Source organism: Engraulis encrasicolus, chromosome 11 (assembly GCF_034702125.1).
Source record: "Engraulis encrasicolus isolate BLACKSEA-1 chromosome 11, IST_EnEncr_1.0, whole genome shotgun sequence".
Lineage (NCBI taxonomy): Eukaryota > Metazoa > Chordata > Actinopteri > Clupeiformes > Engraulidae > Engraulis > Engraulis encrasicolus.
In genome coordinates, this window is record NC_085867.1 from 12,621,123 (window position 1) to 12,635,008 (window position 13,886).

Genomic DNA, 13,886 nt, shown 5'->3' on the forward strand with positions numbered 1-13,886 from the left:
CATTGCACAAGAACAGCCAGAGCCATGTTTTCTCAGCATTTAAAATGAAAGTATAGCGAATCTAAGGGGCATGCACTGTTGTAAGACTCAAGTGCTCCAACACCTGCACTTAATAGGGTAGCTCAAATGTTGATTTATATGAGCTGTTTTCTAGGGTTTTCTTGCATTTTCTTGTGGTCTGGTTTTGATTGTTGCTCTGTGGCGAGAGATCTTTTTTTGCAGGTCAGACTTCCACGGCACCATGACTCTGTCCTTTGTTGCATGCGTACGTACATGTGGTATGATATTAAAATACCTGCACTTACGCACATGGGACTCCCAGCGCGCCTCTGGGCCATTTAAACGCTGTTGGCATACATCACCAACAAGGGGATAACTAGCTAACCAGAAGGCAGAAAAATGTGCCTCTCAACACTGTTTACTGATGCTTCGTTGCTTTTCACTGGCCTTCTCACATGCATTTTATTAGGCCTTTGAAGATACTTTAAGTTGCTTTTTCTTGGGGGTGGTGGTGGGGGGTTTGCATCATCATGATACAATTTCTGTGTAGTTCATGCTAATTCTCTTATCCTCTGAGAATCGCAAAAGCACTTGAATGGATAGCCGCTATAGTCCTGAAGGTTTTAGCAGCTCTGCTCTGGATTGGAGTAAGGGTTTTGTCAAGCCCTGTGGGGCACTCACTGCAGATCAGATTCACAGAGCAACAATGACTGCCAGTGAGAAGATCATGAAGTTCACTCACTGTGTGTGTGTGTGTGTGTGTGTGTGTGTGTGTGTGTGTGTGTGTGTGTGTGTGTGTGTGTGTGTGTGTGTGTGTGTGTGTGTTTGTGTGTGTGTGTATGAGTGTGTGTGTGTGTGGGCGCGCGCATGCGCGTGCCTGCGCGTGCCTGCGTGCCTGCGCATACGGTGTGTGTGTGTGTTAAGTTCATGAAGTTAACTGTGTGTGTGTGTGTGTGTGTGTGCGCGTGTCTGTGTGTGTGCGTGTGCGTGCGTGTGTGTGTGTGTGTGTGCGTGTCTGTGTGTGTGCATGTGCTTGCGTGCGTGTGTGTGTGTACGTGTGTGTGTGTGTGTTAAGATCATGAAGTTAACTGTGTGTGCGTGCGTGTCTGTGCGTGTGTGCGTGTCTGTGTGTGTGCATGTGCGTGCGTGCGTGTGTGTACGTGTGTGTGTGTTAAGATCATGAAGTTAACTGTGCGTGTGTGCGTGTCTGTGTGTGTGTTTAAAGGAGCTGGCCAGCTGCGGGTGGAGCAAGAGGGAGAAGCACAGCCTGGCGCCTAACGTGGTGGCGTTCACACGTCGATTCAACCAGGTGAGCATCAGCTTCACACTTGCGGTCCGTTCCCCATTCACCTCCGCGCCTTTTTAAAGCACCTGACCGGACGTGACTCAACCCAAAGGTCTGCTAAACTTGTTCAGCTAGTGTTAAGCTGAAAAACATGTACACAGATGCCCTCGAAACAAAAGCAAGAAGAGAAAAAAAGCCCCCCAAAGCTATTTCTCCTCGCTATAGCGTCAGACTCAACAGTCTGCAAGAATGAAGTTACTGTTTCATCATTACTCACCTCTTCCAGGTCTCTTTTGCCTTGGAGGCTAAAGGACTGAACTCTTAAGAAGCAAAGCACTGCATGATTCAACTGCTACTGGTGTTCATCACTGATGGTGCCGCTGGTCTCTTGGTGCTCTATAGTTGTGTCTGCTTTTGTCTTCAGCTGTAGCCTACTCATGCTCGTCCAAGAACAGAAAGATATTCTCACAGTAATACTGTGGTTTAGGCCTATTCGTCTTGGCGCAAAAGTATTTGTTTCGTCTCTGTTTTCTTTCTCCACTCTCACCCATATGCAAAAGCAATACATAAAATTTACAAAATGATTCAATGGCTAAGATTTTGCAAGTCTTGTATGGCACGTAATATTTAAGTGGCCTATCGTGTGTCTACAATGTTTCCACTGTTTGTTGTTATATAAATATTGTAGATCGATTGTACGTGTGCCGTACTCATATAAAAGGAAAACAAGAAATGGAGCACTTTAATCGTATGCACCATGCACAACACGTCGAATCCATGCACATTATGTTATGAAACATTTTGTTTCATGTAACTATTTAATTAATAGATACATATATGTACAGTATAAATAAATACATAAAAAAGTGAATATATTCATTTATTTTCATGTATGTGACTTTCATGTACTGTATATCTTTTTCATATGTGCACTGTGCAGTTTTTCTCCCATCTTTCCTAGCTTTAGGACGGTAATTGTTTTTTAGACTCTGAAACAAGTGGCTTTGATTGGATGTGGATTGGCCTGCTTGGCCAGCTTATCCAGCTACTGGAGGACTTGTTGACGCGACTCCGCTTCTGTTTTCACTTCAGTGGGCATCATTTGAAACCATTAGGTGCTAATGATGTGTTTTCCGAAAGCTTGTAGCTTAGGGGGAAAAAAATTGCCACAACAATCAAGTTTTCGATTTTTTTCCCCTCTCTGCTCAACTCTTTGACATTTGAATCTCTTCCATGCGTCGTTACCTCGCCACTGTACACTGATCCTCTTGTCGGAGCGTGCTGGAGCATGGTACACAGTAATACGTTTCTGCCGCGCTTGCAGATTATTGCTTACCTCACCACCAGACTGGCTGGCTGGTTGGCTCGGCTCATGCCACTGGTACAGTAGGTAATTGGCTCGCCATGCCCATTAGAACTAAGACCCTGCAGCTGTTCCAGAAACATGGATGGGGCAGGGGCGGAGCTGTAGGGGGGGTGGGGGGTGGGGGGTAAGCAGGGCATTTGCCCTAGGGCCCAGCACCCTCCCCACCCGCATTGGTGGTTGGGGTCCTATTATGACCTTTGTAGGCCGTACGGGGGGGCCCTGTCAGTGTTTTGCCCCGTGCAATTGTTCCGCCACTGGGTTGGGGGGTGGTGATGGTGGGACTGGTGGTGGGGGAAATGAGTATGCCCGTCTGAATAGAGATGAACATACCGTGAAACCATTTACCAGCCCCCCTCCATGCTCGCACAGCCCTCCCTCCCCCTTTAATCCAAAGCAGACAGCATAAATCTTCCTCCCCAAAAGGAAGGAACGTTTTTTCCCTTCTTTTTTCTCTTTCTACTGATCAATGTGCTCTAAGCAGCAACAGATCACTTGATGTTACGAGACGCCGTGCCCCACGTGCCCTAGCTAGCAGAGCATGTTAGGTCGGAGATATGCTTTTGTGCACGAATGCATTGCCATGCCGATTTTCCACGCGGTACTGCACCAGACTCGAGATAGGCAGACGCGTGTGTACGGTCAAACTATGGTGGAAAATATTATTGAGAGCCCTGTTTGCTATCTGCCCCCTACATGATACCTCCAGTATTGTGCGTATCACTCTGATAGCTCCTCTGCAAGTATCTGTACAAAAGTACTTGTTTGCACAGAGTTGCATACATAATTTATGCCACACAGCAAGCATATACCGGATCTTAAAGGTACACTGTGAAATATTTTTAGTAGGTTATTTCCAGAATTCATGTTGCCCGTTCACAAATGTTACCTTTTTCACAAATCTTATCACCACCATCAAGTATTTATTATGACTGGGAAATTGCATTTTCATACATGAAAACGGGGATCCTCTCCATTTTGAATTTCATGAAATTGATATTTTTAGCAGCTAAACTTCATGTACTTTGATTGTACTAGTAAATACTATTTTATTACTTCGTAAACATTTGTGAAAAGATCAAATTTGGCAATAGGCAGCACAGTTTCAATGAGCAGCATAGTTGCAATGCCTTCTGTGGCCACCATCCTACACAGTGCATCTTTAAGAGACCTGGCCAGAGGAAGTGGGGTCTGACAGAGAGCTGCAGTTGTTTCAACCAGAGGTGAAAGACCCCTGACCAAATTTGACTTTTCTATCTCACACAACACCTTTGACTATAACCTAAAGGACAGCTAAGCAGCAATGTTTTACAGACTAAAAGGTTAAAGCAGCACGAGAGGTCTTGCTGGAGCCTCTGTAAAGGTGAAGGAATCCTGACCTGTGGACACATTAACTTGCACCTCTGGCTAGAATTGAAGTGACTTATTGTTTTTCCTGAGGAGGTTTAGTCCCAGACATAGGGGCTATAGTGAAGATCTTGTTATTCTTCGAGACTTTTTAAGGAATATACTGTATATTTGGGCCTTTACAACTTTATTATTCAGAGAGGATAGTGAGAGAGACAAGAAATTAATTGTGAGAGAGAGCTAGGGAAGGACTGGGACCTGATCCCAGGCCGGAATCGAGTCCGCGTTTCCCTGCACGTTATGGTGCACTCCCCCAATGGGCCACATCGCTCCAGCCTCATCAGTTACCACAAATATGCCGTGTGGCACGGCGAAGGAAGCAAAACAGACCCTAATGATGAATCGTCTACACATTTGTTTGCTTTGAATACAGACAGACTAATTATTATATTAATTTTCTCCTCTGCCTGTGCTGCTGAAATGTTTATGGAATCTTCCACACACCGGGGATTCCTTGTTATTCCAGTATCTTAAAAAAGAATATGAATGTCTTCGTTGCAGAGACACTAAAAGTCAATGAGAGGGATGCTCTTGATGAAAGAAAGCACAGAAACATAACTGCTTAATGGATGTTGTGCTGAAAATACCTCTTTCTGGAGGCACGCCAGTGATAACAGGAGCCGTTGTCTGGAGAAAGGAGCTCTCTCACACTAGCTAGAGATTTCCATCCAACTCATTCACACATTTCAAACACATTCATGAACGTCCAGCAAAAAGAAATGTGAGTTTGGTCATGTTTCCACTTAACAGTGTATTATTCCAATTATAAACAGTTATACTTCTCCCAATCAAGAGGGAATATTTAAACAGATGTGACCTCAAATTTTTTGTCGTTAGAGAAACTTACACTGTAGCTTGGATCAAGAAGTAACGTGTCAAAAAGTGTTACTAGACTCATTGTGTAATATTAACACGGGGAAAATATTTCAAGCCTTGTTATTTTGTACCGTGTCTGAATAAAATCTTATTCACTGCCATCCAAATGTTTTTTTCCCTTGTATAAAATTACGTCTCTATTTTGCCAGTCTTATGTGGTTAAACGGTGAATTCAAAACCCGAAGGGAAATCTAGATGCCCAACATAACAACAATAAATAACAACTTAATGAAAATAACAACTCGGCAGGTAATGCTTGAGTTAGTACTATGTCAATGCTGTTCCAGTTCAATGGCTGTGTCTCAGCAAGTAAACAACTGGTTTGTGTAATTCACTTTGAATGACTCAGATTTGTTTGTGAAGCGTAAGTCATCCAGAGTAGCGTCATAACAAATATGGTAGTGGTTGGTGTTCGTGTGTGTGTGTGTGTGTGTGTGTGTGTGTGTGTGCGTGTGCGTGTGTGTGTGCGTGTGCGTGTGCGTGTGCGTGCGTGCAGGAGGGGAGTGTTTAGGATGGACAGAGGATAACTGAGAACATAAACAACCTGCCTTCGGTTAAATCCTGAATGTGGCGAGAAGTCGCTGAGCTTATGAAAAGACCCGTTTCTCAGTATATCTGATAACCTGTGCCTGTACAGTACGTGTGTGAAACTGTTTGATGAAACCGAGTCCGAAATCATATCCTTCTGTACCAACAACACCACGCCAGTCGACTCTATCTCATCCAGACAGCCTGTTCTAATGATCTCATTTCCCCTTTTGTCATGCTGACGTTCCGGCGTAGGTCACAGACAAACACCGTGGGTCACGATCGGCCCGGTATGGACTAGAGGAGTGCAGCGCAGCACACACATGCTTCCTGGCAAATTTATGGGAAAGACATCAATTGGCCAGACATGGTAGTTGATAATTTTTCAGCGCTCAGACATATTTACGGTTCCACTGGGGGCCGTTCCATCCGGTGGCACTCCGTGAATGAGCAGCCTTTGTAAAAAAAAAAAAAAAAAAGGTTTTCCAAGTGGAGAACAGGACAGGGTTGGTGTGTGGGGTGGTGGTGGTGGCGGTGGGTGGGGGAATGTGTATTTCCAACACGTGTTTTTGTCGGTTAGCGTTCCCCTCTCCAACTCCCTTGCGAGTCCCCCAGCAATCACAGATTTCGGCCCCCGGCACCTGAAGTGTGTTGTGCGTCGGGGCCGGGGAATGGGTCCCCTGTTACCATACATTTACAACTTGTTTAATTAGAGATGGAGTTTGCAGAGAAAATATCGCCGTTTGTCGGCGGCACAGCGCACAGCGGTGCCTCCGAGAGAGAGAGGGAGAGATATAGAGAGAGAGAGAGAGAAAGAGAGAGTGCAAAAGGAGGCCTTCCCCCAGGCCGTTCGCTCAGATTTACGCTCAACGACGAACGTTTCCTTGCAGACATCTTTAAGCTATTACACAAATAAACAAGTAGCTGTAGACGTTTCCATCAGGAGACAAAAAACGTTCCCAGCAGATACGTAGTGTAGCCTAGTGTGCGTACAGCAGGCCCCAGCCATGCTGTGAGTTTGAGGGTCATAAGTAGTTCATACCACTTTTTAAATATAACTCAGTCTGTCCCATCTTGGTCTCATAACTCACGGCTGTGGCCTATTGACAAAATTTACAACCACGTTGTTAAAGACGCTTGACCTACTGATTAAAGCCTCGTTTTTAAAATTGGTGACAAATACGTCGTCGTCTCATTTATCACGTTAAGGGTTATTATGTATACAGTACGCAAACGCTAAATCTTCGGCTTTTGGTTGACGAATGGAGCTGCACTAAAAAAGGCTACTTAGGCAGTACGTTGTCAGGTGTGCTGTTTATTTGAACAATGCCGAATGCATCCATCTCGACTAATATGGGGCCCAACTGCCACACCAACTCCTTTGCTTTGGAAATAATTCAGAGAGAGTTCATGATAATGGAGAACAGAGCCTTGTGTCTGTCTCCTCTTGTAAACGAAAGTTTTTGGAATAAATTTCTAGCCTTCGTATATGTTGCATGCTTTCCTGAAAGAGTTTATCAGTGGCCCCTTTGATGTGGTGGATACACACACACAGCACCAAATTCTGGGCTATGTGTGCAACCAGCTCCAACGAACCCCCTTTGTATGATAATACGTTCAAAAAAACAATGTGACTCCCAATGGCATACAAAATATGACATATTTCATGTGAAGCTGAATAACATTAAAATGATATCGGGAGCTGGATAAAACTAACCTGGCTCTCACGCAGATGGATTGTCAGTGTAACGAAGATGCACGAAGCACTAGGGGTCTCGCGAGAGCCAGGCTAGGATAAAACTGCCTCAGGGGCCATAATCGGCCCTCGACACATACTGTAGGTTCCCCACCCCTGCCCTATGGGAACATGTGGGACTCGGTTGACTCAGTCCCACTTTCCCCTATTTTGACACCCTTACATACACACACAAGAACCTGTGAATCAAGAAAGATGTAGTATCTCCACAGATGTGGGAAACTCTGTCGATTAGTGATTGGTGACTGGGTCATTGAAGCTTTTTAGTTGCAGATGTCAGGATCTGTGCAATCAAAGCTAATGTCACTATTGTAAATAAAAGCATATTCATTGCTTGTCAATTAATTACAAATTGTGTATCGATGCATTAAAAGAGTGGCATCAAATGTGGTTGCTGTAACTAAAAAATGTCACTTACCTGAGTTTACACTGTACTGTACTTTAATATTGTGATATTTCTTTAGGTGAGCTTCTGGTTGGTGAGAGAAATCCTTACAGCACAGACACTGAAGATCCGCGCAGAGATCCTCACCCATTTTATCAAAATAGCAAAGGTGAGTTTTTTTTCTGACCTCTGTTTTGTCCAAACAACATTTTATCATTTTGCTTAAATGTCAGAAGGGATTGCATTTTCAAATTCAATTATATGCCGGCTCAGTTCCTCTACAGACTGTATTTGTCTACAAAAAGAAATGTAAGAGCATTTGGAATATGATAACCCATAACAGTAGCCAAATATAAATCTACATATGCCTCACAGCAAATCTCCAATCTCCGGACTTTGTTGTCTGTTAGAATATTTAGAAAGTCTGATATAAAAACAAGTAAATCTTAGTTGGACTGGGCTAACCTAAGAGTAGCCATAACGCCATGACTTTCAGCATCTCCCTTGATTTGTGACTCAAGTAAGAAAGCCTGTATTCATATCTGTCAATACGAATGGCCACTTGTGTAATATCTCGCTGTTTACAAAGTGAACTTTGGCATGGCAACCACATTTGTTTTGGTAACTACAGCAGTGTCTGAACTAGAGATAGGATATCTATATCTGTATCTAATTTGGCTGCATGTACAGGTGTGAGTTAGTGGAGAAAGTGTAGTGCAATTTTGTAAAGCCAAACTTTGGAAAAGTTATCCACATTTCACTTTTTCATGATTTGAAAACAATCGTATTGTTTTATTTTGCCTTGTATTTTTGGAGGTACGGTTTTGTCATCATAAAATGAGCACATGGGCTCTTAATGTGTAAAACAGAATGGGTAACTTTGTCCATGGAAGTAGTCTAATAGGAAATGTCCCCATTGCAACACTTATACTTGAAAAGGATGACAGCGTGGCAGTTACATTCAGATTCATGGTTTTAAAATAAAAAACAAAGCAAACACACCAACAATAAAACAGGTTCCGATCCAAACCTCATAACTGTTGGCTGACATTTTCCTGCCTCTTGTCCTTGAAATGTTTTTGCCTTTGTGTGTGTGTGTAATTTATGGACAATAGATTTACAATATGTACCTGATGGAAAGAATGCAACCAAAGCTCATGCTGATAAAACCTTCATATGTATGTGTCCCCAAAGTCGGCTGTGGCCGTAACGATGTGCAGGGCCGCTGACAGCTTTAGCTGGGCCAGAGACAAAGTTATCTGAAGAGCCCCAATACATACACTACACTGTAATGAGATGTCAATCCTGGGCTCCCATATCTCCCTGAGCCCAGGACAACTTCGCTTTTTGGCGCCCCCGCTGTCGGCTTCCCTGGACAGTTCATTCAGGCCTTTGGCTGGAAGAGATGAATAAAAGACACTCTCACCATCACAAACAATACAGATCACATGACCTGCTGCGTCCAATCAGTGATCAGAAGCGGAGGGAGTGACTCCCTCAGGTCTCATTGGTGAGGGGCTTGATGGGAAATATGGCATCATCTTTGCCGAGAGACAGCAGGCAACTCGTAAAAAAAAGAAAAAGACTGAAAAATACGTGCGAGCACATAAAAAAATCTGGAGTGTGGTGTTCCAAAGCCATTATTGCGTGGCTGCACTGCTCCCTAAGAACTGACCCATGGCAGAAGAATTTAGTGTGTGGGTGGTTTTGCAGGACACTTATGGTGTTACTGGATTTACAGAAGCAGATGCGATTTGAATATCACTCTGAGGAGGCCATCGGCGTGGTTAATATCTACCTATTCACACATTTAGTGCTCTTAATAACTCTCTTGTTACAATTTGAATTGGATGGTTACGCACAGCCTGGTACACATGGTTCCATGTGCAGGCTCCAAGTGATCGCAGCAGTGTTTGTTCGCATGCTGTTTTAGCAGACGCTCAAGCTCTTTATATATTTCAGGAGATTTTACCATACGATTAAAATGTAGAGGACATTTTGCTGCTTTATGCACTGGTTGGGTTGATCTGACAGCCTTATTCCTCTTGTTCAATATTAGGGATGGTACAAACCGCACCGAAAACCGAAACCGTACAATTCACACACCATACCGAACCGTGAAATGCAGTCCGTGGCAAACCGCAATTCATGTACTGCCCAGAAAAATACGTAAAGCAGAGATTCTATTGAGTACCTTATCCAGTCTCTCTGATTAACACATTAGCATATAAGACCAATCAGAGGATGACACAATTAAAATCACACCATTTTCACATTACAAGCCTATACAAACCATATGTAGGATTTTATGATTCTATTAGCCACTTGAAAGAGGGACGCTCAGACAGCGCACATCAGCTGACGAGAGCTGATTCAACTTGCGCATCATCACTTTATAATTGCAGTTATATAAATATGGTTTAATATTCCCAGTGCTCCATTTTTCATGAACTAAAAAAAAGAACCGTAGAGAACCGAAAACTGTGACCGTGATACCGTGATATGAACCGAACCGTGAATTTTGTGAACCGTTCCATCCCTATTCAATATGTAAGTGGGTTTTAAAGATATGAGCCACTTTTTGCACAAATAAGATCTGGTCAGGACCCTGATCATACCACATCACTTTCTGTCTCTTCTCTTGAAGAGCTCTTTTCCAAAACGCTATATCCACCATTTTTGACTTTTTGCATGTTAATATTGGAATTGACTGTTGAGAAGTCCTATAATCTATGTGTGAATTCTTGTCATTCATATATTTTGAGAACATACATTTTAAACCTCTATAAAATTCATTTTGCAATGCAATTCAATGGAATGCCCAATACAAAATTGTCAATTTCTCAACATTCTAAATTGGATATATCTCATTTTGGAAAAGAGCTCTTCACTTGTTTCCTGACTCTCTCTCACAGTCCTTGTTCGACACATGCGGTTGTAAAACTTGCATTTTTTGGGGGACATTTGATCTGGTCTATGTGCGTATTTCGTCTTGATTGTGTTTTTTATTATTATATTGTATACTCCTTTATCTTCCAGAAACTGATGGAGCTAAACAACCTCCATGGCCTGGTGTCCGTGGTCTCCGCTCTGCAAAGTGCACCCATCTTCAGGCTCAGCAAGACCTGGGCGGTAAGCCAACCTCCTCTTACGCACTTGTTATTCTTTGCCTCTCTTTGGGAGCTGCATTGCTCATTTCAGGAATGCCAGTTTGAAAATGTGGCTCTGTGGTACGCAGTGTATGTGAACGTTTGAAATATGTTGGGGAAAACAGTGCAGTTGGACGGGAGGAATTTCTGCCATCCATTAGAGAAACAAGTGCTACCTTGCGTTTTTCTTTTTCTTTTTTAACTACACACTCTGTACCTCTTGGCCCTCGTGGCATAGTTTCATCAGTAGCAGCCGCTCGACCAAACATAGCCTTTTCCCTCCTCTTCCTCAGCGGTGGTAAATTCTTTGAATGGTGTTGCCATCAGTGGATCTTACTCCCTCCCTCACGTACAGTATAACCTCCCCATGTTACAATAAACATGTACTCATTTTAACAACACCAAGGCAGGTTGGTTTGTCACTTCTGGAAATAAAAACAAAAGAAAGAAAGCTGTCAAAAAAAAAAGTCGGCAGCTCCACAGAAACTCTTCCAAAGGTGTTGAGCACCCCTGTGGAGCGCTTGCACCGTAATTCAGGTGCGTTAGAGCAATTAATCCTGAAATACCACGCATAGCTGCTTTTAAAGTACACAGTAAAACATGCAGTGTCAGCTCAACACTCAGAGAGTACTCGGGGCACAAATGCACTCAAGAAGATGATCAGGGCCGGATTAAGATGGCCTGGGGCCCCTAGGCTACAGGTTTCTGTTTGACCCCCGAGGAATGCAAAATTTCTTGACAAATTTACATAGACAGTGTCATAATTTAGGAGCTAGGAATTAACCCCTTAAGACGCGGCTTTATACATTTGTTGTTACCAGTATGGTAATGACCAAGTCGTGGTGCATTACTAAAGGGCCTGTGTCGTGTCATAGTATTGTAGTGCTATGGTAGTTACATTTCAGTGGCTATTACAGAGTGCCACTGGAGGTACGGCGCACATTAAGGGGCTACGGCTACCATGTCTACCAACTGCCCTCAACTCGACAGATGAGTTTTTCAATAAATGTATCTGGTCACAATTCTGCAATTCTGTTTTCACTTTTGTCGAAGCTGGGGGCCCCTGGCAGGTAGGGGCCCCATAGGCTGCAGCCATATCTAGCATGTTCGCTAATTCAACACTGAAGATGATACATTGACTCTCTCTAAGTGTTGAATTAACACTGCGTTTTTTTACTGTATGAACGGGGAGTTTAGGGGAAAAAATTGTGCGTATAGTAGTCAGTGCAATGAAAGCTGGAAACAGGAGAGAGGTGCATGCATTTACCACAGGAGGATTGGAGAGACAAGAAGCAGCAAGACGCATTTGGGTTTGGGCATGGGGTGGCAGTGGAGGGACATCTATCAGGCCTGGTGGCGTGTAACGTCTGGAATGATGATTGGTCTCTAGAGGGATCCTTGGCCCTAAGAGTAATGGGAGCCATGACTGATGGTGGCAGTGGAAAAGGTCCATCCACTGAAAAGGTCCATCCAACAACTTTTTTTGTTTTTTCAAAGAAAGCATAACTGCATTCCAGAGACCTGCTGAGTGTTTTCTCTGATGTGGGCTAGTAGTGGCAGGGAAGCCAACAGTTAGGGGACAAAGGGGTCAGGTCCAGGGAGATGGCCGTTCCAGAGGTGGGACCCATTTAATTGTATGTATTGGGTTGGGGGGGGGGGGGGGGGGGTCTTTCAGATGGTTTTGTACTGGGCCTGGCCAAAGCTGTCAGCGGCCCTGAGCAGTGGTCCTTGAAACTGGCAGAACTTTCACTGCGGCGTGTCTTGAAGACATAGAGTGCACTGAGGACTAGGGTTTCGAGTGTCACTTTCAATCATTTTAATAACGGACTGTTAAGGTTATCTTTCTAGAAACATTTACCACAACTGTCAAGCGAGGGTAAACTCTATACCAGCGTAAGACTGTACTTTGTGTGTTTACAGTAGCAAAGCGTTTTAAGGTGCGCTACTGGACTGTCAAAAGCTACATACAGTAGGCTTAGTTCTAAAACAATACAGCATGGTTGGCAAAAAGACAAAATGATTGAAATGAAAAAAAAAGTGAACTGAGTTATTGTATTACACCATCTATTGGTGCTGATGAATCGCATGATTAGGCTCTGTTGTTTGTGTCTGCTTGAGTTTGTCTTGAGGCAAAAAACACCACCTTTGGACAAAGCGCAGATCCTCATATTTGGGGCATGTGCATAATGGGAAATCTGATTATTATAACGCCACCGTGGCCACAATTACAGCTATTGGAGTTTGGCTACTGGTTTGGTCGAGACCAGTTGTTTCCATGGGAAGACTCAGAGATTCCAGAGAGTCTGACAGTCTAGTCTTTTCAAGTCCCTCTTTTTTCATTTGGCAACTGTTGCCCATTTTGCATAATTTGATTTATTGTTTTGATGCAAAATAAAGAGATAGTATCTGTATGCCATATAATGATAAAAATATTACTATGAAGATAGGAATTTATGTGTTTGTTTCCTACCATTACAAAATGTTTGCAGTTGCACATAATTTATGAAGCGACCGTGGCACTCCTGAAGTGGGAAAAGAACCAAAGTGATAAAAGCATTGGAGCTCTGCGCGGTTACGTGCTTGATGCAGCGGACACTCTTTTTGAAGTGCAATTGCAGCGTGTGCTCTGTGCCAATGTTTGAGCCAATGTTTGTTCTCAAACAGATAACAGTGCAACAGTGCAGTAAGTGTCAACAGCTTGTTATGTGCTTATAGAGTCTGAGATGTTGTTCAATGTGACTCAATGTACACACAGCAGCACCTTATTTTTCTTTTCGTTATTATTAGATTTTTTTTAGAAATGTCTGCAAACCGTTTTGAGAATCATACTATTAAAGATGACGAGAATATTTTTTCCCCTTTTATTCCTATTCCTGCAGACCAAATAGTGATCACAGAGAGGGTTTTTTTTTCTCCCTGTGATTTATTTGTCCAGGAATGGCTGTTTGTGAGGCGTGTAATGGCCTGTGCCATTTATTTCCACACTGTTTAAAAAAGAAACACACGCATCTCTTTCCCAGTCCCATCCTTTATACATTCAAAGGCCGAGGAGACAAATTGGTCCCTCATGCCTTAAATGGCCTTATGCATGTATGTTAACTGAAGGAGAGGCACTAATATATTAAAACTTTTCTATT

General features: G+C 43.3%; 2 protein-coding genes across 5 annotated transcripts in view; both read left to right on the forward strand.

Annotated features, from left to right (window-relative positions):
- The window catches only part of setx (senataxin), a 1,003,984-nt gene that overhangs the window by 177,482 nt on the left and 812,616 nt on the right, over nucleotides 1–13,886 (forward strand). The gene's annotated exons all lie outside the window — the stretch shown is intronic.
- Nucleotides 1–13,886, forward strand: part of LOC134457895 (ras-specific guanine nucleotide-releasing factor RalGPS1-like) — a 143,613-nt gene that overhangs the window by 31,546 nt on the left and 98,181 nt on the right. For all 4 annotated transcript variants that reach the window (XM_063209902.1, XM_063209904.1, XM_063209903.1 and 1 more), the window contains exons 5-7: nucleotides 1,226–1,309; nucleotides 7,680–7,769; nucleotides 10,640–10,732. In XM_063209902.1, coding sequence (XP_063065972.1) covers nucleotides 1,226–1,309; nucleotides 7,680–7,769; nucleotides 10,640–10,732 — 267 coding nt within the window. The remainder of the gene's footprint in view (nucleotides 1–1,225; nucleotides 1,310–7,679; nucleotides 7,770–10,639; nucleotides 10,733–13,886) is intronic.